A 25,576-nucleotide genomic window follows, 5' to 3' on the forward strand; every position below is an offset into this window, starting at 1 on the left:
ACTGCTGATGGGACTGCAAATTGGTGCAGCCAATATGGAAAGCAGTGTGGAGAGTCCTTGGAATATTGAGAATAGAACCACCATTTGATCCAGCTATCCCTCTCCACGGTCTATACCCAAAGGACTTAAAAGCAGCATACTACAGGGACACAGCCACATCAGTGTTTATAGCAACACAGTTCACAATAGCTAACCCATGGAACCAACCTAGATGTCCTTCAGTGGATGAATGGATTAAAAATGTGGCATATATACACAATGGAATTTTACTCAACAATAAAGAAAATAAAATCATGGCATTTGCAGGTAAATGGATAAAGTTAGAGATGATAATGCTAAGTGAAGTTGGCCAATCCCCAAAAAACCAAATGCCAAATGCTTTCTCTGATATAAGGAGGCTGATTCATAGAGGGGTAGAATTTTAGGAATAGACGAACTCTACATAGGGCAGGAGTGGGAGGGGGAGGGAGGGGTATGGGGTTATTAATGATGGTGGAATGTGATGGACATCATAATCCAAAGTACAGGTATGAAGACATGAAGAGGTGTGAATACACTTTGTGTACAACCAGAGATATGAAAAGTTGTGCTCTACATGTGTAATAAGAATTGTAATGCATTCTGCTGTCATATATAAATAAAAATAATAATAAAAAGAAAGCACTCATCAAACTGTGAAAGTGTGGGTCACAAAGATGAGGAGAGGTGTGTGGAGCAGAGCAGACCAGCCAGCCTGCCTGGCCCAGCCCTGACTTTGGATACCTGGTGTCATCATCCTGGTTACGGTGCTTGCCGGAGGTCAGAACAGTTCTTACAGAATGTTCTGAGGTGCACTGTCCAAGGGATTAAAGGAGGAAAGCCGAGTTGCTGATGCGTGCCAGCCCGAGAGTGGCTCAGCTGCTCCATCAGCTCTGATTACTGCTGACAGGATAGCTGGGTGTCATGAAAACCTTTGCCCACTTCTCTTTGATCCTTATTGGAAAACTGCTGACCCTGCCCAGGTCAGCAGTATTCTGTGTTTTCTCTTTTTTCCCAAGTAACTCAGGACACATAAGCTCCGCAGACCATTAATTCTTTGTTCCTTATATTGTATCTTTATTCAGAAATACTTAAGGCAGATAATTGATTGGTCCTGCATTTGCAACACTAGTATGGAGAAGGAAAATGGTAACAAGTTACTGAGGTTAAGAAAACAAATTAACTTTCTCGGCGTAGCAATCATTTCATTATGGATGTGTATATCAATACACTATGTCAGTCTTAACTATATTTTTAAAAAAGAAATAAATTATAGAATAAGGCACACACAATACACCCGACCAGTTGTACTTTAATCACGTTGACTATTTCTTTTTCCAAGCACTCTGTACCTACCCACGTGCTATGTGCTTAATTTCTGTGTTGATGGATTGCTGACAGATCCCTCCGGCATGTGACTCCACAGGGAAGGCAGCTTCGCCTTCGGTACTTGTGTGTTCCAGGGTCCACACCAGTGTCCATCACACACTCAGGTAACCAGTTTTGTATAATAATGGAAACAGATCTTTTATGTTGAAAATTTATTTTATATAATATATGAGTTACACAATCTGTCTTCAAAAGCCATAGGGTGCCAAACTTTTGCTGTGAGGACCAGGCAATGAGTAATTCAGGACTTGCGAGCCCTACGGCTGTAGTTGAAGTGCAGTTGCAGCTGTAGGTTACAGGTACGAAGTCAGCCCGGCTGTGTTCCAACACAACTTCACCAATAGCTATCACATGTAATTTTCAGGTGACATAAAATATTCTTTCCCCAGCTATTTAAAATATAAATGTCATCCTTGGCTGATGAGTTAGAATGGGCCCCTGGGCCACAGTTTGACAATCTCCATTATAAACCATGCTTTGGGGAGACCAGTACAATTAGAGGAAAGGGTGGGGGGAGGAGAAGAGGGAAAGAGAAGATGCTGGGGGTGACACTGACCAAACTTTGCTGTGACATTGTGTGCATACACATACATGACAGCAAATCGCACCTTTAGGTATAATAATAATGCTCCCAAAATACGGAAAAAATAAACCACCCTTAGCAATTTAAATCATATCATGAAAGAAAAAGAAGCTACTGTGCACTCTGCACCGTGGGAGGGTTTTGTTGAGGTAGGAGACCCTGTGAGTGGCTCCCCGGGGCCCCTCTGTGATGACCGCTGAGGCGGACTTGAAGAAATGGGTGACAGCTCCATCACTGCTCCCTCTGACCAGGGCCGAGGATGAACGTTTGGCATCAGAGCGGAGTCAGCTCGGACTTCTGGTCACTTGCCTGGGATCACCACTGACCTCACTGAAGATCACTAAGTACAGGAACCAGAAGCTAACAGAACATACAGGGAACCGGAAATAATTCTCCCCCGGGCTGGGGCTGTAGCTCAGTGGCAGAGCACCTGCCTGGCATGCGTGAGGCACTGGGTTCAATCCTCATAAAAATAAACAAAGTAAAGGCATTCTGTCCATCTACAACTACAAAAACAAATTAAAAAATGAAGAATCCTCCCTTTCAAACTACCCCAATTCGTTAAAATCTCCTGCTAAAAGCACGTTCCTGCTTTGCGGCTCTCTTCCTTCCCTGGTCAGCAGTGCTCAGGCACGGTGCCACCTGCAGCCTCAGTGGAGCTGAAGGGCATGTGGAGTGCACGTCTGTGCAGCTGGACTGCCCTGCGCACTGGCCACTGGCATGCTTTCCCAGTCCCATTCACACCACACCCTGCCAGAGGTCAGCTGGACCAGGTGATGCTCACCCTCCTGCAGCGTCCATGTGGCAGAGTCTTTCCCCAGGACTCGGCCTGTCCCCACCCCCTCCTCTTGAGGATCGCCAGAGTGAAACCCCACCTGTGGATATGGAGGCCTGGGCAGAGCTCGCTCGGTGTCCAGCCTCAGGGCTGCCTGGCCATTCACACACTCATTCAACAGCTAGGTACCAGGGCCTACCGTGGGCAGTTTCTGCCCACAAGGAGAGCACGGCAGTCAAAGCAGGTGGAGGAGGAGCTGCGCGTGGGGGGACCAACACTGGATGGACCAACCTCAGCTATTGAGCAGGATGCGGTAAGCGGTGTGCAAGAACGTGGTGAGCTAAGGGCTTTGGAAGTGAGGACGCTGGGGCGTGCAACTTCAGACAGTCCTCAGGAGCAGCCTCGCTGGGGACACCAACGCGCCTCTCGTCACAGCCCCCTTGCCTTGCTCTCAGGGACACCCGTCTCCCGCCTCTTCCCTCGCATCCCAGGTGAGACCTTTCCCCAGCGTTGCCAGGACACGGCCTTGTCCCTCGTGTTGTTAAGAGCCTGGCTCCGCTCCTCAGGGTCCCCAGACTGTGAGCAGCCCCTCTGACCACCACCTCCTCGGCTGCTCTCCAAGCAGGCTCCTTCAGCCCCGGCCACTCCGCCTCGCTGTCCCTCACGCTCAGACCTGCAGAAGCCTGCTCCTTGCCTGCTTCTCCTTTGGAACCTGGAGCAGTGAGGGTCCAAACCAAGAGGAAACAACACTGGCCTAACTCAGAGCCATGACTGATGACGGCTAAATCATCGTGAGGCTGGACGGAAAATAAAAACGCATGGAGAGTTGCATTCATCAAACACTGAACCCCGAAGCAGCCCCTGCCCTGTGCGTCAGCCCAGGCCCACACCTGGGAGGCCAATTCTGACCAGACCTTCCTCGCTGGCCCTCTGTGACCTCTTGCCCGTGGATCACCATTAGCCTTTCTCTCCCTGGCACAGAACAGCAGGGTGAAGAGATAACTCAGGAGCATCTCACGGTTCCCACGTTGTGACGCTGTGTGTGTACAAACCTGCAACAAGAGATCCCATCAGTACCTACAACGACAAGGCTCCAATAAAAACAAGGAAAGACCAAAAAGAGAAGAAGAGCAGACGCTTGTGAGAACCGTGGAGATGGTCTGAGGCGGCCCGAGGAGTGGCCATCTTCAGGAGTGGCCGAGTGGCAGCCAGCCCTGGTGGCACCATGGGTTACGCTCACCCTGCTGCCCTGCAGTATGAGAAATAAGGTGATGAACACATTGAAGAAAAAGTGAAGGCGCCGTGGGGCTGCGTGAGAAAGCTGAACGTGTGTTCAGCAGAATGTTCAGAAACACAGAATCAGGAGAGTGACCGAGGCGCAGCAACCAGAGGAACGACCAAGAGTCTTTCAGAATTTCTCAACACGGATCCTCAGATGCACAAATGGTTTTAGCAGAATAAGTTTTAAAAGGAATTCAACTCAAACATATTACAATGACAATCCATAATACGAAGGACAAAGGGGAAAAAGATTGATACACACGGACTGGAAGAAAAGAGCCACTATCACCAAAGTAATCACGATCATCTCGATATGTTTCTTATCGATAGAAAAAAGGAGGGAAAAATCCTTACTGAGGGAAAAGCCGCTGTAAATCAACCTCTACTGAGCCAGACAAATTCACCAGGGAAACCCAGCTTTGCTTTTTGCTTCTTGCTTTTCTTTAACCAAGATTAAGAATTTACTATTCACAGATCCTTAGAAAGACTTGGAAAGATGTCTAACGCAAATCTTCAAAGTAAAGGAAATTTAACCAGAAGAAAACAGTAAGACACAAGAGACAGCCGTGTTAACACACTGGTGGCCACTTTACCTGATGAACAGTTCACCACAAGTAATGTGAATTATAACCTAGGAGGAGGTTTAATAGGTGAGAACAAAGTTTTAGAAAACAAAGTTGGAGTAAGTGAAAACTGGAAGAGTAAACAGTAATTGGAAATGAGGTTTTCTGAGGTTTTCACATTATTCATTAGCTGCCTTGTTATGTATTCATGTTAAAATTCAAGAGTGGGCTGGGGATGTGGCTCAGGCGGTAGCGCGCTCGCCTGGCATGCGTGCGGCCCGGGTTCGATCCTCAGCACCACATACCAACAAAGATGTTGTGTCCGCTGAGAACTAAAAATAAATAAATATTTTAAAAAATTCTCTCTCTCCTCTCACTCTCTCTTTAAAAAAAAAATTTAAGAGTAATAAGTGAAAAAGTATAAAGAGAATTTTATCTCCCAAGTCAGCAGAAGGAAAGCATGTGTTGAAAGAGAAATGCCGTAACCTGAAGGGTGAATGGGAGACAATAATAAAGAAAAGATACGCGAAAACACAGAAAACACGAATTTATACAGCAACAAGAATACATCAGTGACTCTAAAAGTGCAGGTAAGTCAGACTTCAGTTCTAGAAGTATGAGACCTGAGTGAACGTGAGCTGTGAACACGTCCTTGCAGGGTGGAGCCTACAGATGAGATCCACTGGCACAGCACCTGCGTGCGTGCGTGACACCATCACGCACAGGAAGCAGCACACCACTTGCAGGAGGCGGTCCCTCTGGGGAGGAGGAAGAGGGGGAAGAACATGGAGCTGGAGCCCTCTCGTCAAGAGGTGTTCTAGAACAATCATGGCAAAATGGCAGTGCACGTCCAACCTGGCTGTGCCTGGGACAGGGCTTCCCGACACTAGCACTCCAAGGCACACCCCAGCTGTGTTTACGGCACACAGAGGGCACTTACCAGGCTGCTGGGAGCTCAGTGAGGCTGGCCTGGGAGCCCCAGGACCCTGCCACCAGCAGCACGAACTGCGAAGAGCCAAAATGTCCCAGCACACCCTGTGTCCCCCACAGTTGGGAACCTCTGCTCTGTGTCCTGATCAGCAGAGATGCACTTCTCTGGGTCCTCAGCAGCAGGCTGGACACGACAGGTGGGTCCGACATGGGATGCTGGAAGATTCTCCCAGGCCGGGCACAGCTGGGGCCATCACAGCAGAAGCGCCTGGCTCCGGCCAGACTGGGTGGGTGGTCACATGTGACACAGAGGGCTACAGGGAAAACCACGGGGGCCCGGATGCTGACAGACCACGCTGACAGACACAGGCCCTGGGCGCAAAGCCTCGAGCCGGCTCTGCTGCTGGGATGCACGTCTCCCTGGCTTCTCCAGAAGGGCCTCTTTCCTTCCAGTGACACAAGGTGCAGCGGTAGGTCACGCCGGAGGGGAGCAACGTAGACAGGCCTATGCAGAGCGCTGAACACTAGCCCGCCTGCTCAGGGAGCAGAGCCTGCCCTGGCTGCTGCTGCAAACTCCCCAGGTCCCTTCCCCTCCACGTTACACCACCGGGGAGCCGCCTGGACTCTGTGGTCCTGCTGGAGCCCATGGAAGAGGAGCGTGTAAAGACGTACACACACATGTAGACACAAGAGACAAGAGGTTCGCAGACTCAGAGAAAGTTTCACAAAACAAGCTCCGCCCCAGGTGGACTGGCAGCTCAGTGCGCCCAGAGGTGACTCCAAGAAGACTTCCTGAGTGTCGGTGATGGTGACCTGGGACCAGAACAGCACAGCAGTTGTGACAACATCCTCAAACAAATGCGCTCTCGTGCTATTTCTTTCGGCTCTTCTCATGAGATTAAACTCTGAATTCACGGATTGCTCCTTCAGGCCATACCTGTAGCTCACTTCTGTCCTGCCACCCATGATGCTGGGTCCAGACGTAGTGAGAGCGAGCTCGTTCCTACAGGTGTGTCGGACTCAGAACCAGGAGGAGGTCCTCATGAGAGAGGATGAACTGAACCCAGGCGAGAACACCGTGGGAAGCCCACTCTCTCATCCCACTCGGGCAGGAACAGAAGTTCATTCTCTGCCATACCAAGGGCTTGGAGTCAAGTTTCCCCTCTCCAACTTAGGGTTAGCTTGCTGCTTTTTAGATTTCAGAATCAAGGGATTTGCACATGCTTCATTAAACAGTCTCCACCTGTGACAGCCATGCTTCCTTCTCTCCCCGCAGCTACTTCCTCAAAGGAGTCTTGGCCGCAGATGAGAGAAACAGCGCAGAGGAGGGGTGCTATACCAGGGCAGGAGCAGGGGAGCCAGCAGGCTGGGGGTCTGCAGGACTTACAACCTCAGGGGGTAGAGTCCGCCACAGATGGAGAGAGAGCTGGACCATGTTTTTGGAGGCAAGAAAACCAAACTCCGAAAAAGTAAGAAAATAAGACATGTTTCCAAACAAGAAACCAGGGGCTGGAACAGACCTGTGGGCCCACCTCCTCCCCCACAGCTTGCCTCACAGACCAGGAGGACACCACTGATGTCACTGGGGACGTTAGGACATAAGGAGTCAAGAGCTCCCGTGCAGGTGCCCTCTGCCTTCTGCTCATTTCTGACTCGCCAACTGTTCACACGTTGACATCATGGCCACCACAAGGTTTCCACTCTGCTGTTGGGTATCCCCAGAGCGCGAGTGACGGGAGGTCGTCCGTCAGGATAAGGTGTAAAACGCATTTACAGGGTCACTGCGGGTCACAGAAGGTGGGGAAGGAAATTGGGGTAAGCAGAATTCTATGCTGACCCCAGAGACTGAGGCCTCTGTAGAAGCCCGTTCTGCAGATGGTCAGAGCCAGTGACGGGTCTCTCTTCCAGGGCAGCTCAACAGACACCACAGCAAAAGTAGGTACTGTAGTAAGTAGACGTTGAGAACAGTGCTATTGAGAAGAGTTGTTTTTTCCTTTCTGTAGTTTATTGTTTGATATATCTCTTCTTGTCATTTCAACCTGTTTGGATTTTTCTTAAGGGTTATATTCTCAGCATTAACTAAATATTATTTTCATTTTCTACAAAGTTTTCTTAGCATAAGAATATCTAAACTGATAAAAATGTTTGTCCTTGGAAATAGTGATTTAACAGCATTGCTTATTTCCTGAAATGTTTGTTCAGCTTTCTCTAGCCAATTTCCTTGTGGGATGATGACCTTTACACTGCATTAATTGGCATCAGAATGCACTGCACACCAGTTGGTTCCTTTCCTAAAAGGCTCAAGGCAATTTTTAAGTCCAAATTGGAAGAGTCAAGGGAAGGGTTCATCCATTAGCTAATTCAGGAAGCTATAAAAGTCTTCGAATTGCTGCAGAATAGCTTTATTTTCAAAACAGGAGGAGCATTATTGTCTGCTTTAATTGAGAAGCTGAATCTAAACTTGAATTTCCTTCTTTTCAAAGGTTAGTCTCTTATCTTTTCCTTACACTGTTTTATGTGTGGAAATTTTTGGATGGTCACTAATTTTTGTTATGTGATTATAATTGTATAGAATAATGCCCAACTACAGTAACAAGTTGAAAAACAGATAATCTTAGAAATTAATGTATTCACTCATTTCAATCCATGGATATTCACTAGGTATCAACCAGGCAGCTTAGACCTTCTAGGTGCTTATGACTCGGCCAGTGTAAGACAAATTATAGAAGTTTGTGGTAAATGCGTGAACAGAGATCTGGCCGTCACTGGTCACCAAGAAGGATGGTGTAAGCCTGCCTGAGAAGTCCAGGGAGGGCTTCACACAGGAGGTAGCCAGTGGGAAAGGGAGGACCCTTCCCCAGGGGAAGCAGCCTTTGTGACAATTGGCACGTGTGTGCAGAGGCCTGGGTCTCACAGTCGCCATGAGGGTTCAGCAAGACTGACACACAGCTTACAGGTAAGTACCTGCCCTGAAGTCGTCATCTTTACCTGCAGGACTCCCCATTCGACTGAGGCTTCAGGGCCCAGGACTCTGCCGTTTCCTCCCGTGACCTCAGCGGGAAACACAGTCCTGGTGCACAGTTTAGAAGCAGTCAGTGTTTGTTGAGCAGACAAATAAGGGGAAAATGAGGGAATGAATGCAGCCTCAGACTCAGAGATGCTGAGTACTGATGCTTCCTAATAATTCTGAAACAGCCAGGGACTTCCCAGTCAGCTTTTATTTTGCCATTAAAGAAGGGGGAGAAGGTCAATGTGGGATTCCCTTCCGTAGGCTTCTGTGGCCCGTGATTAGCAGTTACTGTTTCTGTGTTTACGGGCCTTATTTCCTCCCAGACTTCTATAAGAATGTCCCTGCCCACCACTGGAACCCCTGTCGGAGGTCGTGACTGACCACAGCCCTCTGCAGGAGGGCCCTCCCGTCCTGTCTCCCTGAGTCGGCGTCACGCACCCCTTGGGCCTGCACACCCTCTCACTTCTGCCTTCTTTTCGTCCCCTCTGGACACCCCAGACGTGCAGAGACCCTCCGCTCCTGGCCCACACCTGGCCGTTCCCCCCAGTCGCCTTGTGCTCACACCTGGGCTGCCCCTCCAGCAGGCCGGGTATGGCCTCCCTGTGCCACCTACTGGAGCCACGGGACACAGGCATCACTGCATTCACCAAACAGCCTGCAATTCCGAGTCTGTTTCCCTGACTGTGAAGAGAACTGGGGCTGGGGAACAGATTTGTGTCCCAGCTCTGTGTCCCTTGATCTCTCCTAGTCCCTGAAAGGTGATCAACACACTGGTAATCCGTACACGACGTTAGTGAGAATAACAAAATTTAGGGCAGCAAACTGCAGACCGTTGTGACAAGATGGTTTGTTTAGAATCGCATCCAGCTGGGGACATGGCCAGGAAGCGGATCGCCGTGATTGGAGCTGGGATCAGTGGACTGGCTGCCATCAAGTGCTGCCTGGATGAGGGTCTGGAGCCCACCTGCTTTGAAAGGAATGACGACATCGGAGGCCTGTGGAAATTTCAAGTAAGTTTGGGTTTTATCTGACTTTAAGCCGTGCTGTCTGGAACTGTGACAACCAGGGTAAAGTCTGACTAGGTGGCATGGACAGCACTCTGCAGGTGAAGAACTGGCAACGACCTCAATCTTGTTTGCATTCTGACTGAGGCAACAGCTCTGGAATAGGCACTGGGTGCCTGGCCAGCTGGGAATATGGTTTCTTTCTCTTCTTAACTGTTACTTTTTACTTTATGTATTTGGAAACCATGTCACCAGGTTCATTTCAATGTACTATCTTTGTACCTCCACGGAATGGCCCTGTATGTCGCTGTGCTCTCTGGCTCATTATCTCCCTGGTTGCCTCCCAAGGCAGCCACTCCCGTTGCTTCTGCCTGGGGTTCTCCCGTGCAAGCGTCTCTGGTGCAGCCTTCTCTCTTACAGCTGGCCTAAGGAAGGTGTGCCTCTGTGGGAGGGCCCTTCCCGTTAGTGCTATAGGAGGGCCACATGTCATGGGGTGTGAATACGTGGAGGTCAGACTCGCTGTCTTGCATCTTTGTTTCACACCTTTATCATTTTTATTCCCCCGTTTCTTTCTTCTGGTTGTATCTTGGTATGGTTCAGCCTCTGTTTTCTTCGTGCACTGGTCTTTAGATGTCCAGCCTCACTCTCTGGGGAATGGCTCCCTGGATATCACAAAAGCACCCTGACAGTGCTTTCCACTTTGTGGGTGCTTTCCCCACTTTCTGAGCAGAGCAAGGATCTTAAAACAGGGTGGCCTCCTTTCCCTTCCTACCTTCCTGGTCTGTTAGGAACCCCATGAGCAGGATCAGTGGTGTTCACGGCCTGCAGTCTCCGCGGCGCTGCCCTCAGCCCTCCGGCGTGCCCCTGTGCTTGCTCCCCTCAGTCCTGCCCCTTCCCAGTCAGCCCAGGAGCTTCCCCACACTGTCCCTGGTGCTGGGCCACCGCAACAGACGCCCAGCTTTCCTCCTCAGGAGGCGTGTGAGCCACTGCCACTTCTGAAGGGCGTGTCGCTGGGCTTCCAAGTGGACGTGGACATTCTTATTTTAGCATTTTAAAGGCACGTTTCTGGCTTCCATCCTGCTGAGAAGTCTTGGGGGTCTTCCTGCCGACTCAGGGTAACTTGGCTCCAGCAGGAGGGACTTAGAGAGCTCAGAGGAATCCAGGGCCAGGTACCACTTATTACCTAGGAGGCCATTTCTCTTTAAGATAGTTTATTTTGATTGTCTTATAAATTTCATTATATCAAGAGAAACTTTCTCCTGTAGAAAAACCCTTCAGAGAAAATGCCGAGTATCTACAAATCCGTGACCATCAACACGTCCAAGGAGATGATGTGCTTCAGTGACTTCCCCGTACCGGACCATTTCCCCAACTACATGCACAACTCCAAACTCATGGACTACTTCAGGATGTATGCCAGCCACTTTGGCCTCCTGAAATACATTCGCTTCAAGGTAGACACACAGTGTTCATTGTGTGTGTGTGTGTGTGTGTGTGTGTGTGTGTGTATGCACGTGCGCACCCACACTCACTAGCGCTGGCTGGGCAGTTAACCTGGCCTCTTCTGTGGTGACCAGAGGAAGCCATCCTCCCGAGTGTCCCCTGGAGGGTCACAGCTTGTCATGAAACGGTTTCCAGCCTCTCCCTTGGATGCGAGATTGGAAGGTTCTGCCGTCAGAGCCTGTCCTGGTGACACTCCAGCATGGCACGGTCACGGCCCTCTCTTTCTGTCTCCCATTCGACATGTGTAAGAACGTGAAATAATGGCAGCACTGCCTGGCAAGTCACGTCCCTGTAGAGTGGGACCACAGCTTATCACAAGGAAGGGGCTCCTCAGGACCCCGAGGCCCCCACCAGGGAGCAGCCCCTCTGCTTGGGTGCAGCCTGGTTCCTCTCTGAAACCCTGAGCCACAGGCTGGGGCGAGCACAGGCCTGGGGGAGCACAGCCAAAGGAGGACAGATCTGGGGGGCACAGGCCTGGAGAAACACAGCCTAGGGAGGAGCACAGGCTGAGAAAGGACAGGTCTGTGCTGAACCTGCAGAGCCAGCTGCGTCCTGGGCCACTGTGGCTCCATCACCCCCCTCCATCCACAGCCAGGCTCCTCTGTTTCTGTTCCCTGGAAAACTAGGTTTTAGAGAAATCCTCAGAATATCTTGAAGATGTGCTGCAGAAAGTGGAGAGGGGCCGGGAGGGCAGGAGTGCCGCAGGTGACTGCGCAGAGCTGGGGCTTGGGCAGGGACTGGGCTGGAGTGACAGCGAGTCCCCCTGTGCCTGTTCTCAGACCAGAGTGCAGAGTGTGCGCAAGTGCCCGGACTTCCCTGTCAGCGGACAGTGGGACGTGGTGGTGGAGGCCGAGGGCCAGCAGGAGTCCCTGCTCTTCCATGGGGTCCTGGTCTGCAGTGGGCACCACACGGACCCCCACCTGCCACTGCAGGCCTTCCCAGGTGCGTGGCCGAGGCTGGGTGAGAAAGTGCTTTCCATGTCAACGAGGGGCACAAGGACGGGACGGATTCGGTGAGTCTCAGTGCACTTTCCCTGGGAGGACACAGCCACGGCTGCGCTGCGCTCTGTTGGGGGACAGGGGAGCTCCCGAGACAGGAAACGGGTGACAAGCGGCTCCTACTCTTGGCTCCTATGGTCTCCTGCAGCTTCAGATTCATGGTTGACATAAAGTGGCCACATGGAAGTGGTTTAGTTTCACGTGTATTTGTTTGATTTCACTCAAAGAGAAAGTGAACTCAATTTTTTAAAAAGGGATAAACGGCAAGCGCAGCCGAGGGCCAGAGCCCCTCAGACCAGAGCCCTGAGCCCACAGAGGGCCTCCACCAGCGCTCTTGGCATGGGCCTTCCTGGGGACTCAGACCCAGCGGGCTCCGGCCTCCCCCCCCCCCCCCCCGCATGGCAGTGCCTCCCAGGACCCGCTTCAGCTCCCCCCAGCCTCCTCGCCCCTGCCTGCTCGGCGCCCTCTATCCCCCACTGCCGCCAGGACCCAGCAGGACCAGCTGCCCTCTGTGCCTTCCCAGGGCTCAGGAGAAACTCTGGAGGACTGAAGAAAAGTAGAGGGGGATTCAAGTTCAGTCGAGCACTTGAACGTGGATTTTGGTTGTTCAGCTGACGAACACCAACCTTACCATGTCTCCCCACAAACATTTGCAATATAAACCTACTTGGCCTTCTGAATGCTAACACGCAACGTATTCTGGAGACCCTCCATAATCACGGCATGATCGTGGATTCTATGACCCGCTATCATATTTATCAGCCTCCTTTTGACTTGCTTCCTGGCTGAGAAAGAGTACCCATGGGGAGACACGTGGGTGTGCATGTTCGGACAGTTGAGGGGAGAGACACAAACTGTGCAGAGTAGGACGCAGCCTGGGAATGCTGGCAGGGAGCGGGCCGCTGTGAGAGTCTCGGCCCAGCCAGCTCTAGGCACTCGGAACAGCGGAGACAGCCAACGAAGAGAGGGCCTCTGTGCCCCCAGAGCCTCTGTGCCCTCTGTCCCCCCAGAGCCTCTGTGCCCTCTGTGCCCCCAGAGCCTCTGTGCCCTCTGTCCCCTCTGTTTACTCTGTGCCCTCTGTCCCCTCTGTTCCCTCTGTGCCCTCTGTTCCCTCTTGCCCTCTGTCCCCTCTGTTTCCTCTGTGCCCTCTGTCCCCCCAGAGCCTCTGTGCCCTCTGTCCCCCCAGAGCCTCTGTGCCCTCTGTTCCCTTTGAGCAATCCACTCACCCAGACTCTGATCACTCATAACTTCTCTGCGTGCTGAGTAGGCTGTGAAATTCCTCCTCACGTGAAGCATTCTCTCCTCCCTCCACAGGCATTGAGAAGTTTAAAGGACGTTATTTCCACAGTCGGGAATACAAAAGTCCCGAGGACTTCTCAGGACAGAGGATCCTTGTGGTTGGCATAGGGAATTCTGGTGTGGATATCGCCGGGGAGCTCAGTCGAGTAGCTAAGCAGGTGTGTTTGCTTTCAGTGGCTTCACTACTGGAACCCTGCGTTTTGGGGGTGGCATCCAGAATGTAGGTTAGGTTTGTGAAGGGCCCTGGCCTCAACGGGTCGAATTCATGCAGAGCGGAGGGTGGGTACAAATTAGACCCCTCCTCTTCCCAATGGGGAAGGCACGCAGACGGACTACTGAGGACGGGGCCAAGTGGGTGACGGCAGCACAGATAAGGGAGGTGTGGAGCAAATAACCTGACCTTCCCCACTTACCACAATAGACCCTGGTCCTGGTAGGCTTCAACCAGCAGCAAGGACCAGAAGGAAGAAGTCCGCCCAGGGTCAGCAGATTTGGGGGATGGAATTAACAGAGAACTGGGGACGACGGTAAACATATGATGGTCTTTAGCTAAAAGTATTGATGGGGAGGGATGCAAGGAAACAGCAAGTGCTGCATGTTTCACTTGGTACGAAAGCAAGTTACCCAAGAGCTTCATTTGTGTGCTCATTCAACATTCTTTTCTGTCAGAAAATTAATGATATTTGGAATTTAGAGGGAAGAGAGAAATTTTGCATTCGTTATTGTTGAGCACATTTCATAGTCTTAATTAACGGAATGCCCACTAGACTGTTCCAGTATTCCATCTTATTTTCTTTTTTGTTATCTTTTTAGGAGAAATTGCTGATAACAAAGATACAAAACATTTAGTTTTTTAAAATAATATTTTCACAATAATGTAAAGAAGTAAATACTTGACCTCTTGCACCCATCTAATTTCTCTTGTACTTTACAGACTGGACCAGTAAGTACTGAGATTCAGCATCATGATCTGACGTGTGCAAAAGCACCAATAATCTACAATATTAATTGCATCAGAATGAAGAAACATGTACAAATACTTTACAGAAAGATTTGAAAAGTGATTCTGGCCATGTTCAGTTCAGTGGACACTAGTTCTGAATAATTTGATTCATTAAAATTTTTAATGTCTATTTTTATTTTGGAGCAAGCAATATAGAAGTATATGGTAGTTAATATGATAGCTAATTTCTAATCCAAATCCTTATTCATGCATGAAGCACAGCTGGGTCAACATCCAAGTCTACAGACAACATCCAGAGGCATAGACCACCGAGTAAATATTCTGATTTTCATTCACAAGTTTGGTGTCACAGGAGCAACTTCTTTCTGGAAACTAGTACACAACTCTGGCAGAGCACAGCACGGTGACCACTGCACAGTATCTCCCTTCCTCGCCCTCGGAAGTCAAGCTCTAAAACTGGAGATGGGCGAGGCCTTACCAAAATAATATCCTGCACGTTTCTGACTCCTCTGTGGGTTTGCTTTCTGTCTCCCTCCTCAGGTATTCCTCAGCACTAGACGGGGATCATGGATCTTGCACCGTGTTTGGGATAATGGATACCCTATGGACAGCTCATTTATCACTCGATTCAATAGTTTTATCCAGAAGATATTTAGTACAGCATTAGTAAATAACTATCTGGAGAAGACACTGAACTCAAGATTCAATCACGCTCACTATGGCCTGCAGCCACAACACAGGTGAAACCCCGGACTTAGGGCATGGAGCCAGGTGTGGGTGTGAAAGGGAAATTGCTTTAGGGACAACTGCAGTTCTTGCAATTAACATGCATTTGCTCAATTAATCTCACACTTCATTAACATAAAGCCCTTGTAATGCGAATATAGCGCATAAACATGAGAACTTATTTCTAAATTTTTTATTGTTGCATTACAATTATACATAATAATGGGATTCATTGTTACACACTTGTACATGCACACCATAGAACAATATAATTTGGTGGATTCCATTTCCCAGTATCTCCCCCCACACACACACACTCATTTATTCAGCAATCATTTAAAATTTGATTGCTAAGTGTGCTGCGTGCACACGCGCGCGCACACACACACACACACACACACACACACACACACACACACACAGAATAACATTGCCCCTCCTCTCAGCTGGGTGTCAAGTTTAGCGGGGTTGGAAAGACTTGAAAGCATGTTAGAGCAAGGAAAGCCAACGGGTGCGGTGATGGCCACCAGGCAGTGTGCATGAGGCCCAACAGGACACGGTCAGTGTGGCTGATGTCGTTTGGAACTGTCAGGAAAGTGCACCTGGAGGAGGAGCTCTGGGGCCTCCTTAGTGAGCACACCCCTGTGACTGCAGGCCACCCCACAGGGTTTCTAGCTTCAGAAATCGCCTGCAGCTTCCAGTGAGAAGGTGAAAGAGAAGTGGGGTCCACACTGGGTGGAGTTAAGAAAAGAGAAAGAGCAGAATGAAAAAAATATACTTAACAGAACAAAGTGCCCCCGGATTCATGTACCAGAAATCCCCAGTCACATGTCAATGGTGTCTGGAGGTGGGGCCTTCGGGAGGTCATCGGGACTGGGTGAGGACATGAAGCTGGGGCCCCTGATGGCTCTGTGGCCTTATAAGGGGAGGAAAGGGGACCCAAGTCCGCATGCTTGCTCTGCCGCAGCACACGTCCTGAGCTGCCTCTGCACTCTGCTGTGTCCCCAGCAGCTCCAAGGCTCTCGCCGGATGCGGTCCCTTGACATGAACCTCCAGAGCTATGAGCTGTTATTTAAGAGAGAGAGAGAGAGAGAGAGAGAGAGAGAGAGAGAGAGAGAGAGAGAGAGAGAGAGAGAGAGAATTTTAATATTCATTTTTTAGTTTTCGGCGGACACAACATCTTTGTTGGTATGTGGTGCTGAGGATCGAACCTGGGCCGCACGCATGCCAGGCGAGGGCGCTACCACTTGAGCCACATCCCCAGCCCACCTTATTTCTTTATAAATTACAGTCTCTGATACTATGATAACAATGGAAAAGAGACTAAGAAAAAATATTTCATGTTCCTTATATGAGTAATTGATTGTCTCTAAAGACAATTCTAAAACAGAAATCGCTCAAATGTTCATCAAATGTGGCAAAGGCATATGGCATTTATTGACTCATTCATTAAAAATATTTATGGTAGTCTACTAAGCTGTGGACTGGGAACAAAATCATAATAGCAAAAACAAAACTCTTTCCTGGAAAGTTCTTCAAGCCAACCTTGGCTCCACTGGTTTTCTACGTGCAGACATAGGTGGCTTCATGACAGGGGCATGTTCTGAGAAAGTCATCTTCAGGGGACCTGCCATTGTGCCCACATTATAAAATGTGTGACAGAAAGCCAGGTACCAGCATGGTTCATAGACACAGTAGAAAGAGAGCAAACACAAGGTTCATGGGCCTGCACAGGTGGGATAAGACTTACTGGTGACATGGACTTTGTTCTAAGCAGGAGCACCCTCTAAGGCTAGGTCTAGTGGAGGAAATGCATAAAATGTGGTCACCTATTATCATTACCAAGGAATGTGCCCTGTGGCATTGTACATGCTCTGCTTTTACTGACCGAGAGTGCAGGAGGCTGGTTGATGCCAGCATCTGTACACGCCCATGAGAAAGTACTGTATTGTGCTGGCTAGAGATCGCTGAGAATCAGGGTTTTTCCATGTTTATCTTACAGGAAGACTGTGTTTCTGCCGCCACCGTTGCCCTAACGGTTGGGCACGGTTGGGCCATGGTGCCCGACTGCCTGGCTGCCAGCCACCTGAGCTTTGTGCATCTCCTTCTCTGCCTCTCCTTCTCAGTCCAGACCTCACCATCCTGCACAGACACCCCTGGTTGTTAACCACAGAGCTCTCTCTTCTCCAGCAGAGACTGTCTGGGCAGAGTGGTTGGGTGCCATGGTTTTCCTCCAAGAGAGTAAATGGATGTCTGTGGAATGGAGCTTTGGGAACGCCAAGGTTCCCTAGGAGAAGAGTCACACACAGCAAACCCACATCTTGCCCTACCCATTTCTTCTTCTTCCTCTTTGAAACATGGATCCTTTGGGGTACTTACTTGAACAATTTAGTCATTTAGCAAATATTGTGTTAGATAGTGTTATGGCCTATTGTTACAAGTGTTTCTACCTCTAGCCTGGAGACTGATTTGCCGACAAGTGATAATTTGGCAGAGATTGAGATGGAGGAAGACTAATAATAGTCGAAGACTTGTATTCCAAAGGAGTCGTAGTCAAACATCGTCTTTCCTAATTTTAAGAGGTGTAAATAACTTAATACTAAAGCAAATAGGAGTATATGGTACAGACTGTAAGATATAAATGTTTTCAAGCTAAAATATATGAGAAAAACATAGAACTGAGATGACCACACTTAGGGTACAAAATCCTCACCTCTGCCATTAGAGGCAGATGGGGGACCAGCGCAGGGTTGGGGGAAGCCTACCGCTGGCTTTGATTCCTTCCCAGATGCAGTGCTTTCTTTCTGTATATTTGCTCACTTGGGAATTTTGTTTCTACCTCCAGACCTCTGAGCCAGCACCCAACCGTCAGCGATGACCTGCCGAACCACATCATTTCTGGCAGGGTCCAGGTGAAGCCCAACGTGAAGGAATTCACGGAGACGGACGCCATCTTTGATGATGGCACCGTGGAGGCCAACATTGATGCTGTCGTCTTCGCCACAGGATACAGCTTTTCTTTCCCTTTCCTGGATGGGCTGATTGAAGTCGCTGATAATGAGGTGTCCCTGTACAAGCTGATGTTCCCTCCCAACCTGGAGAAGCCCACACTGGCCGTCATCGGCCTCGTCCAGCCCCTGGGCATCGTGCTGCCCATAGCAGAGCTGCAGTCTCGCTGGGCTGCCCGGGTGTTCAAAGGTGAATGAGGAGAGGCCAGAGCGAGACTGGCAGCTCACCCTGCCTGCCCTCGCTTCTCTTGGCCCTGGTTGTCTTGCTAGAGATCCTGACAGGCTCTGCATTTTGTCTTGCAGGGCTGAGCAAACTACCCTCTGCCAAGAAGATGATGGCAGACATTGCCCAGAGGAAGAGGGCGATGGAGAAAAGGTAAGTCAAGTCAAACCAGAGTTTGAGACAAAACTCCGTGCTCTACCTGGCTGGTGGGTGGGTCTGTGTGAGCTGCAGCCCTCCACAGCCCCTTCTAGCATCAGCAGCTAGCCACAGCAGGAACGCTCCTGGCGTCAGCGCCAAGGGTCGCAGCCAGCAAAGCTGGATTCTTCTCCACTACCACAGGGTGGCATGTGGCAGCTCTTGGGTGGCAGGCTGTTCCCCAATGTCACAATGGACTTCAGCAGTGCACCTCCAACTTCTTCCTGGGTTCTTGCCTCACAAATCCAAGGAATGAAATTCACAGGACAATAAAGACAAGAGTGAAAGAGTAGAATTTATTCAAGTGTGAATAGAAACAAAACTCTTCTAAGGCCAGGAAGAGGCTCAGAAGGGGCTGCTGGTGGAGTGTGCGAGTCTAAGGTGTACAGAGCACTTGGGCCAAGCTATTGGTCCCAGTTTGTCTAATCAGGGGTTAGAAAAGCACCAACACTACAGTTAATCCCCGACTCCGAACCTCCATTCAGGTCTGTCCTACTTCCATTTTCCCACTGCTTGTGGGGAAGCAGGAGGTTGAAGCTGTTGGATCTTGGATGCTAGGGGGTTCTGCTGTGCAGAGTGGGCATCTCCCCTTGGTGGGCTGCCTGGGCGTGCCGGTCACAGGCCCTAGCTGACGGGCTCTGTAGGGCTGTGCCCCTGCTCACTGCCTGCGCTCCAGCCCGCCTAGGCCCCTGTTCCACAGCTCTGGGACAAGGACTCGGCTTCAGAAGCATCAGGAACAGCTACTCAGAGACCTCTGCAGGATCTGCAATTCCTCACTGGGGACTCTAGAATCATGCTTCCCCTACTCAACCTCATTTTTCTCCATTTCCTACACTACATTGTTGTGCAGCACAAAACATCCCACTTCAGTTCTTCAGTAAATACCTTTATTTGTCCTTTTTAATTCACATGAAATTTAGAATCATCCTCTCCCTCAGCCTCAGTGGGAACTAGTGTTTCCTGAAGACTCACTGCAATCCAGGAGCCTCGAGTGCCTGCGTGGCAGTGGATGGACTGCCCCAGGTGGCTCCGCTTGCTGACATCCGCGAGGCCCAAGTCGGAGCCACACTTACAGGCTGGAGGCTTCTGCTGCTCTGTCTCGAGTAGGGTGCAGGACTCTTTGCTGAGGGTGGGTTCTGGGGAGGGTGGGCTAGGGGTCCAGACTCCCACACCTCCACGCAGCTTCCCTATGAAGTCTGCCTGGGTTCCTGGACTTTCATCCCAGACTTCCCCACACTGAAATCCCTCCCTCTCCTCCTTTGTTGCCTCAGAGACTTGCATCTTATTCTCTTTCATGAGCCAAGAGTTGAAGGAAACAAGCCAAGAAGGAGTCCCCTGCAAGTCAGGCATTTCTTTGGTCTTGTAACAAAAACTGTTTGCAATAAGGGAACCAAAGGCTTGTGCATGTCTTCACACAGGGAAGGAAGAAGAGGGAACATGCAAATCCGTAACCCAGCAATCTCCTTGCACATTTTTGTCAAGATTCTAAAGACATTGTGGTGTGTGTGTGTGTGTGTGTGTGTGTGTCCATAAAAAGAAATGGAATTCATTCCAATTCACCCCCCACACAGAGACACATACAAATACACACGTACACTATAGTTTCACACATTTTGTAGCACAAAGAAAACTGTTCATTGACAAATTCTGAAGGAGAGATGGAAAGTGTCTAGTTCACTCACTAAACGCCCATGTTACTAAGCATTTCCAGTTCGCCTGTGCAAAAGGCAAGAGGAGAGCCATGCGAAATGGCAGCACTGCCGTTTCTTGTAGGCACTGTACCCGAAACAGCCTTCCAAGCACAGGTGGAGGCTGCTGACTCCCACTCTGGGGAGGCCCCACGGCATGGAAGGAGTGCTCAGCTCATGCAGCAGAGGTGCCCGCTCCCACACCTCTGCCCTCGCCCCCTGTTGTGCAGCCAGTGCACACAGGCTCCTGTCAGCCCACAAAACAAGTTCTTGTGCAAAGGAGACAAAAGAACTCCATCCTTAAGACACACCATTTCCAAACACTGGAGGTGCACTGCCACGGCAGACATCAGGTCCACACCACCCACACGAGGAACAGATGTCCTGGGCTGTGCAGTCCCTGCCACTGCCCCTCAATACCGAGAAGTGTGGGTGTGTTGGCTTTCTACTGTTTCTGCATCTTAAAGCTGCAGAACTAATTTCTTTTGGCTCTGGGACGATGTGAATCTGTCCTCTGCCTGCCTGGAGGCTGCTGGCCTCACTTCCGCCTGTGTTTCAGGTATGTGAAGACGGCCCGCCACACCATCCAGGTGGACCACGTGGAGTACATGGATGAGATCGCCTCCCTGGCCGGGGTCAAGCCCAGCCTGCTGCTCCTCCTTCTCTCAGATCCAAAGCTGGCCATGGAGGTTTTCTTCGGCCCTTGTACTCCATACCAGTTCCGCCTCCAGGGACCAGGGAAATGGGATGGGGCCCGGAGAGCCATCCTGACCCAGAGAGAGCGTATCATCAAGCCCCTGAGGACTCGGGTCACCAGCAAGGACAGCCTCTCGTCCTCCTCGGGGCTCTCCTTGGTAAAAATGGCATCGTTAGGCCTGGCGTTGCTGGCTGCTGGCTTGACGTACATATTCAGCACGCAGAGTGCGGAATGAACACTGAGCAGGGAAGCACGTATTTCTGCTCATCTGGGATCGTTACAAAGCTTCCATTACTCAGTGACACGTGCGAATATTATTTGGGATACCATACTGCTATGGAAAATGTTTAGATATGCTCTGCAAGTAGGCACATTCCCTTAGGGAACACAACCTGAGATGGGTACCACTGCTCCTACAAGATAGTATCAATGCACAAGAAAATCCTATCATTTAAATGGAAACTGTTTAAACCTTAGGAATATTTTTCAACATAAAGTTCACCCAAATGATTTGACAATGCTAGATTATCCTTATAGGAATTTATAAATAAAAATTTGCTTTCCACTGATTATATTTTCTACATTATCTTTTATTTTCTTCATTATCCTTTCTTCTTTCCAAGTAATTCTATCAAATTCTCATTTATGCATAAAAGCTTCAGTTTACAGGATAGAATTTAAAAGGCAAATTAAAATATTTTATGTTTCACACAAATGGTTAATACTTAAAAAAATGTTCAACATCCCTAGCAATCAGGGAAATGCAAATCAAAACTACACTGAGATTTGATCTCACTCCAGTCAGAATGGCAGTCATCAAGAATACAGACAATAATCAATGCTGGCGAGGATGTAGGGAAGAGCGCACTCATACATTGTTAGTGGGAATGAAAATCAGAACAACCACTTTGAAAATCAATGTGGAGATTCCTCAAAAAACACGGAATGGAGCTACCATATGGCCCAGCTATCCCATCCTTTGTACTTGTCCAAAAGAACTAAAATTATATACTATAGCAATGCAACCACATCAACATTTACAGTAGCACATGCACATTAGCCAAGGTAATGAACTAGCCCAGATGCCCACTGATGGATGAATATTTTAAGAAGATATTGTACATATACACAATGGAGTTTTCCTCAGCCATAAAGAAGGATGAGATCATGACCTTTGCCAGGAAATGGATGGAAATGGAGAACATCATGCTGAGTGAAAGAAGCCAGACTCAAAATCAAGAATCAAAAGTTCTCTCTCTTATGGGAAAGCTAGAGCGAAGTAAAGGGGACTAGGGGTGGCAGGTGATATTGTAAAGACATAGGGGAGGTCAGCAAGGCAGAAGAGGAAACTGAGGGGAAGGAAGAGGGACGGGAAAGGGGAGGAGGAGAGCGATGAACTGGCAAAACCACGCTACAACATGTATGAACACACCACAGCGGATCCCACCTTGTGTACACATGTAAAACACCAATTAAAATGTAGATAATGAGTGCAAGGTAGACCAGTGGACTAGAAGAGGAAGAGGGGAGGTAAGAGGAGAGGGAAGGGGGGCTCTGGGGACCAAAGTGGACTAAATCAGGTTCCACGCAGGTGTAATGCTGCCAGAATGAATGCAACTAGTATGTACAATTATAGTGCACCAGTAAAAGAAAATGAAAAATATTTTGTTTCAACTTATTAGAAACAGTAGAAATGCTTTTTAAAAAATTGTTTGCAAAATATTGTTTTGAAGAAACAAAGAAAAAGTGCATCTATTTCAGGGCTTTGAACAATCTACTCTATATTTTCAATGTTTAGAAATGAGGATCACTACAGAATGCTCGCCTGGGGCTGTTCCCCCACCTCGGTAAGAAGGCAGCTGCACATGGCAGTTCTCCTCACCCCACCAGCCTCGCGACCAGCCCTCTCCCTAGGGGACAGCTGGCTTCCTCACTGTTGGTACGAGAGCTGCACCAGAAGGTTCTCTGCCACAAGCTCCTTCTCTCCCTCCCCCTGTGTCTTGCTAAGGACGGTCCTCCCTGCCTCCCTGTTAAAGGCCAGGCCACCGTGGAGTGAGGACGGTAGACTGAGGGTGTGCACTGAGAGGAAACACCAGTAGATACCCTCAAAACATCACAAAGAAATGTCAACATTTAATAAAGAAAAACTGAAAGTTCATTATGCTCAGAAAAAGAAAATCCACCCATCTCCCCGGGACTTCCACGTCACAGAGACATCTCTAACCACAGGACCCCCGTGGCCACCTCCAGGGGCACCACCAATGCACCTGATGGGACCACTGACAACTGCCTGTGGTGGTGCGGATGTGAGGTGTCCCCAAAGGCCCGTGTGTGAGACAGACAGATGGCTCAGAGGAGAAATGGTCACATTGTGACAGCCTTAACCCAGGCACTGAATCAATCCCCTGACGGGATGAACTGAGTGGTCACTGAAGTGGCAGGCTGTGGCTGGAGGAGGTGGCCATTGGGGGCGTGGCTTGGACGTATCATATTTGAACAGCAGAGTCAGTGTCTCTCCCTCTCTGTGTCTCTCTCTCTGTCTCTCTCTTTCTCTCTCTCTCTGTCTCTCTCTCTCTGTCTCTCTCTCTCTGTCTTTCTCTGTCTCTCTCTGTCTCTCTCTATCTCTTTCTCTCTCTGTCTCTCTATCTCTTTCTCTCTCTCTGTCTCTCTCTCTTTCTCTCTCTGTCTCTCTATCTCTCTCTGTCTCTCTCTGTCTTTCTCTCTCTCTGTCTCTCTCTATCTCTTTCTCTCTCTGTCTCTCTCTATCTCTTTCTCTCTGTCTCTCTATCTCTTTCTCTCTCTCTGTCTCTCTCTATCTCTTTCTCTCTCTGTCTCTCTTTCTCTCTCTGTCTCTCTCTCTCTGTCTCTCTCTCTCTCTCTCCCTCTCCGTCTCTCTCCCCCCTCTGCTTCCTGTTCTTCGTGTGAGCTGCTTCCCTCCACCACACTCTTCCGCCATGATGTTCAGCCCCACCTGGAGCCACAGATGGAGCCAGCCTTCCATGGGCTAAGCCCTCTGGAACCGTGAGGCCCTAAACAAACCTTTCCTCCTTTACAGTTGTTCTGGTTGAGTCCTTTCGTCACAGCAGCGAAGAACCCAACTAAAACATGCCACAAGACCAATTGTGAGGACCTGGGCATGGGACCTGTGGAAAGAGGGGACCTTGCAGAGGTCGTGGTAAGGACCCTGGGATGAGGAAAGTGCCTGGGTTTTCCCCGGGGGCCCAGGGTAGCCACACAGGTTCTCACAAGGCAAAAGGGTGCAGGAGAGTCAGAGGAGATGTGACTGAGGAAGCAGAGAGCAGATGCCATCGTGAATTTGAAGAAGTGTGGTGGGTGGACCAAGAAAGGCAGGCAGCCTCGGGGCTGAGAAAGCGAGGGGTGAACCGGCCTCCCCCACTCCCTCCCAGACCTTCCCCAAGGATCCAGCTTCCCACCTGGAAGGATCAGGAAGGATCAAGTTTGCTCTGGACCTTCTAGAAGGATTGCAATCCCACTCGATAAGGAAGACAAAGGGCTCTTTGAATCTGATTGAGATGTATGCTAGTGTTAGTTCTCTCAAAGGTAAGTCGGGAGGGTTGCGACACAGGAGGCCTGAGAACCATCACCAAACGCTCCGCCTCAGCCACAAGTTTGTTCTAAGTCAGCTGTGACTGCAGATCTTCCTGCCTCCTTGTGTTCTTCACTGGCATTGTTTAGCGCTGTAAAAGATGTAATGTGACACATGGGAGCTCTAGCCAACTTCTCCAAGGAGCCCTTGCCATGAGGCCCTTCTTTCCACAATGCCAGAACTTACTGAACAATAATAAATCCACAAGCTTCACCACTTTCCTTAGTGGTCATTCACTCAGTACTTGTGGGTCACCTGGTAGTCACTGGTGGGCAAACCCAAGTTCTCTATTCCCATCTTAATTTCTAATACCTGTAACATTCAAGTCACATATACTTTACACAATGAAACTTAAGCAGGTCACAGAAAGACTAAGAAAGGGTTAGCGTGGCCCCGGGACCACAGGATGCTGAGCCAGGAGCACAGGCAGAGATATGAAGGCAAAGAGTCAAAGAGTCACTATAGGTGGTCAGATGAGGACTTTAACCAACCAGTTCCACAAAGGTGTCAAAGCAGAGGGCTGGGGTGGACGGATGTGTTTCGGTTCAGAGTGTTAGCCTGAGGTGTCCTCTTGGAGTGGGCCTTGTGGTCATCGCAGGCAGGAGAAACCACGTGTGGCTGACTCTCCATGGGGACAGGTAACTGGAGGTTTGTTGCAGATTTTCCTGGACAAGGCTCCTGATGAGCGACCGGTGATGGAGTCAAGGGGTACTGCCTCCAGCCTGGGTAACTCCCCATTTTATGGTCTCAATTCTCACCTGATGCGCTTGCCAAGTTCCCGTGTCTGGTGTTCTTGACATGATTTGGAATGCCCATGTGTCTAGGTGTTCCTTGATTTTGTTTGATAAGTTGACACATATAAATTATTTATTGATTTGTGCTTTGTGGTGGAGCTGGGCAGACAATGGCTGTTTACTTTTACAAACACGGTGTGCGGTCATCCCACCTTGGAGCTGGACTAACACTGGAGTTTAAACATGGCAAGCTACTGCCTTCCCAATGCAGTAGCTCAGGTGCAGGCACAGCCTGAAAAGTGCCCTTCCATACATCACAGAGTGATTCGGAGCAGGACACAGCCTGCTGTCCACAGCTACCAGACACCCTAAAGGGATCCC

General features: G+C 49.6%; 1 protein-coding gene across 1 annotated transcript; it reads left to right on the forward strand.

The window, feature by feature from the left end:
* The first annotated feature begins 7,774 nt into the window (after positions 1 to 7,774).
* On the forward strand, positions 7,775 to 21,372 carry LOC101955749 (flavin-containing monooxygenase 5). Its single transcript, XM_005319852.5, has 9 exons — positions 7,775 to 8,022; positions 9,405 to 9,559; positions 10,819 to 11,007; positions 11,836 to 11,998; positions 13,369 to 13,511; positions 14,858 to 15,057; positions 17,889 to 18,241; positions 18,355 to 18,427; positions 20,717 to 21,372. Exons 2-9 carry the CDS (start codon positions 9,425 to 9,427, stop codon positions 21,087 to 21,089), a joined length of 1,629 nt encoding a protein of 542 aa, XP_005319909.3. The 5' UTR covers positions 7,775 to 8,022; positions 9,405 to 9,424; the 3' UTR covers positions 21,090 to 21,372.
* Positions 21,373 to 25,576: the final 4,204 nt, after the last annotated feature.

Source organism: Ictidomys tridecemlineatus, chromosome 10 (genome assembly GCF_052094955.1).
Source record: "Ictidomys tridecemlineatus isolate mIctTri1 chromosome 10, mIctTri1.hap1, whole genome shotgun sequence".
Taxonomy (NCBI): Eukaryota; Metazoa; Chordata; class Mammalia; order Rodentia; family Sciuridae; genus Ictidomys; species Ictidomys tridecemlineatus.

Bases quoted from the DNA above. Each gene is read 5' to 3' on its own strand.
- LOC101955749 (XM_005319852.5), top strand. From the start codon at position 9,425: ATGGCCAGGAAGCGGATCGCCGTGATTGGAGCTGGGATCAGTGGACTG. The intron at 9,560-10,818 runs GTAAGTTTGGGT...TTTCTCCTGTAG, and splicing joins GAGGCCTGTGGAAATTTCAA to AAAAACCCTTCAGAGAAAAT. The intron at 18,428-20,716 runs GTAAGTCAAGTC...CCTGTGTTTCAG, and splicing joins AAGAGGGCGATGGAGAAAAG to GTATGTGAAGACGGCCCGCC.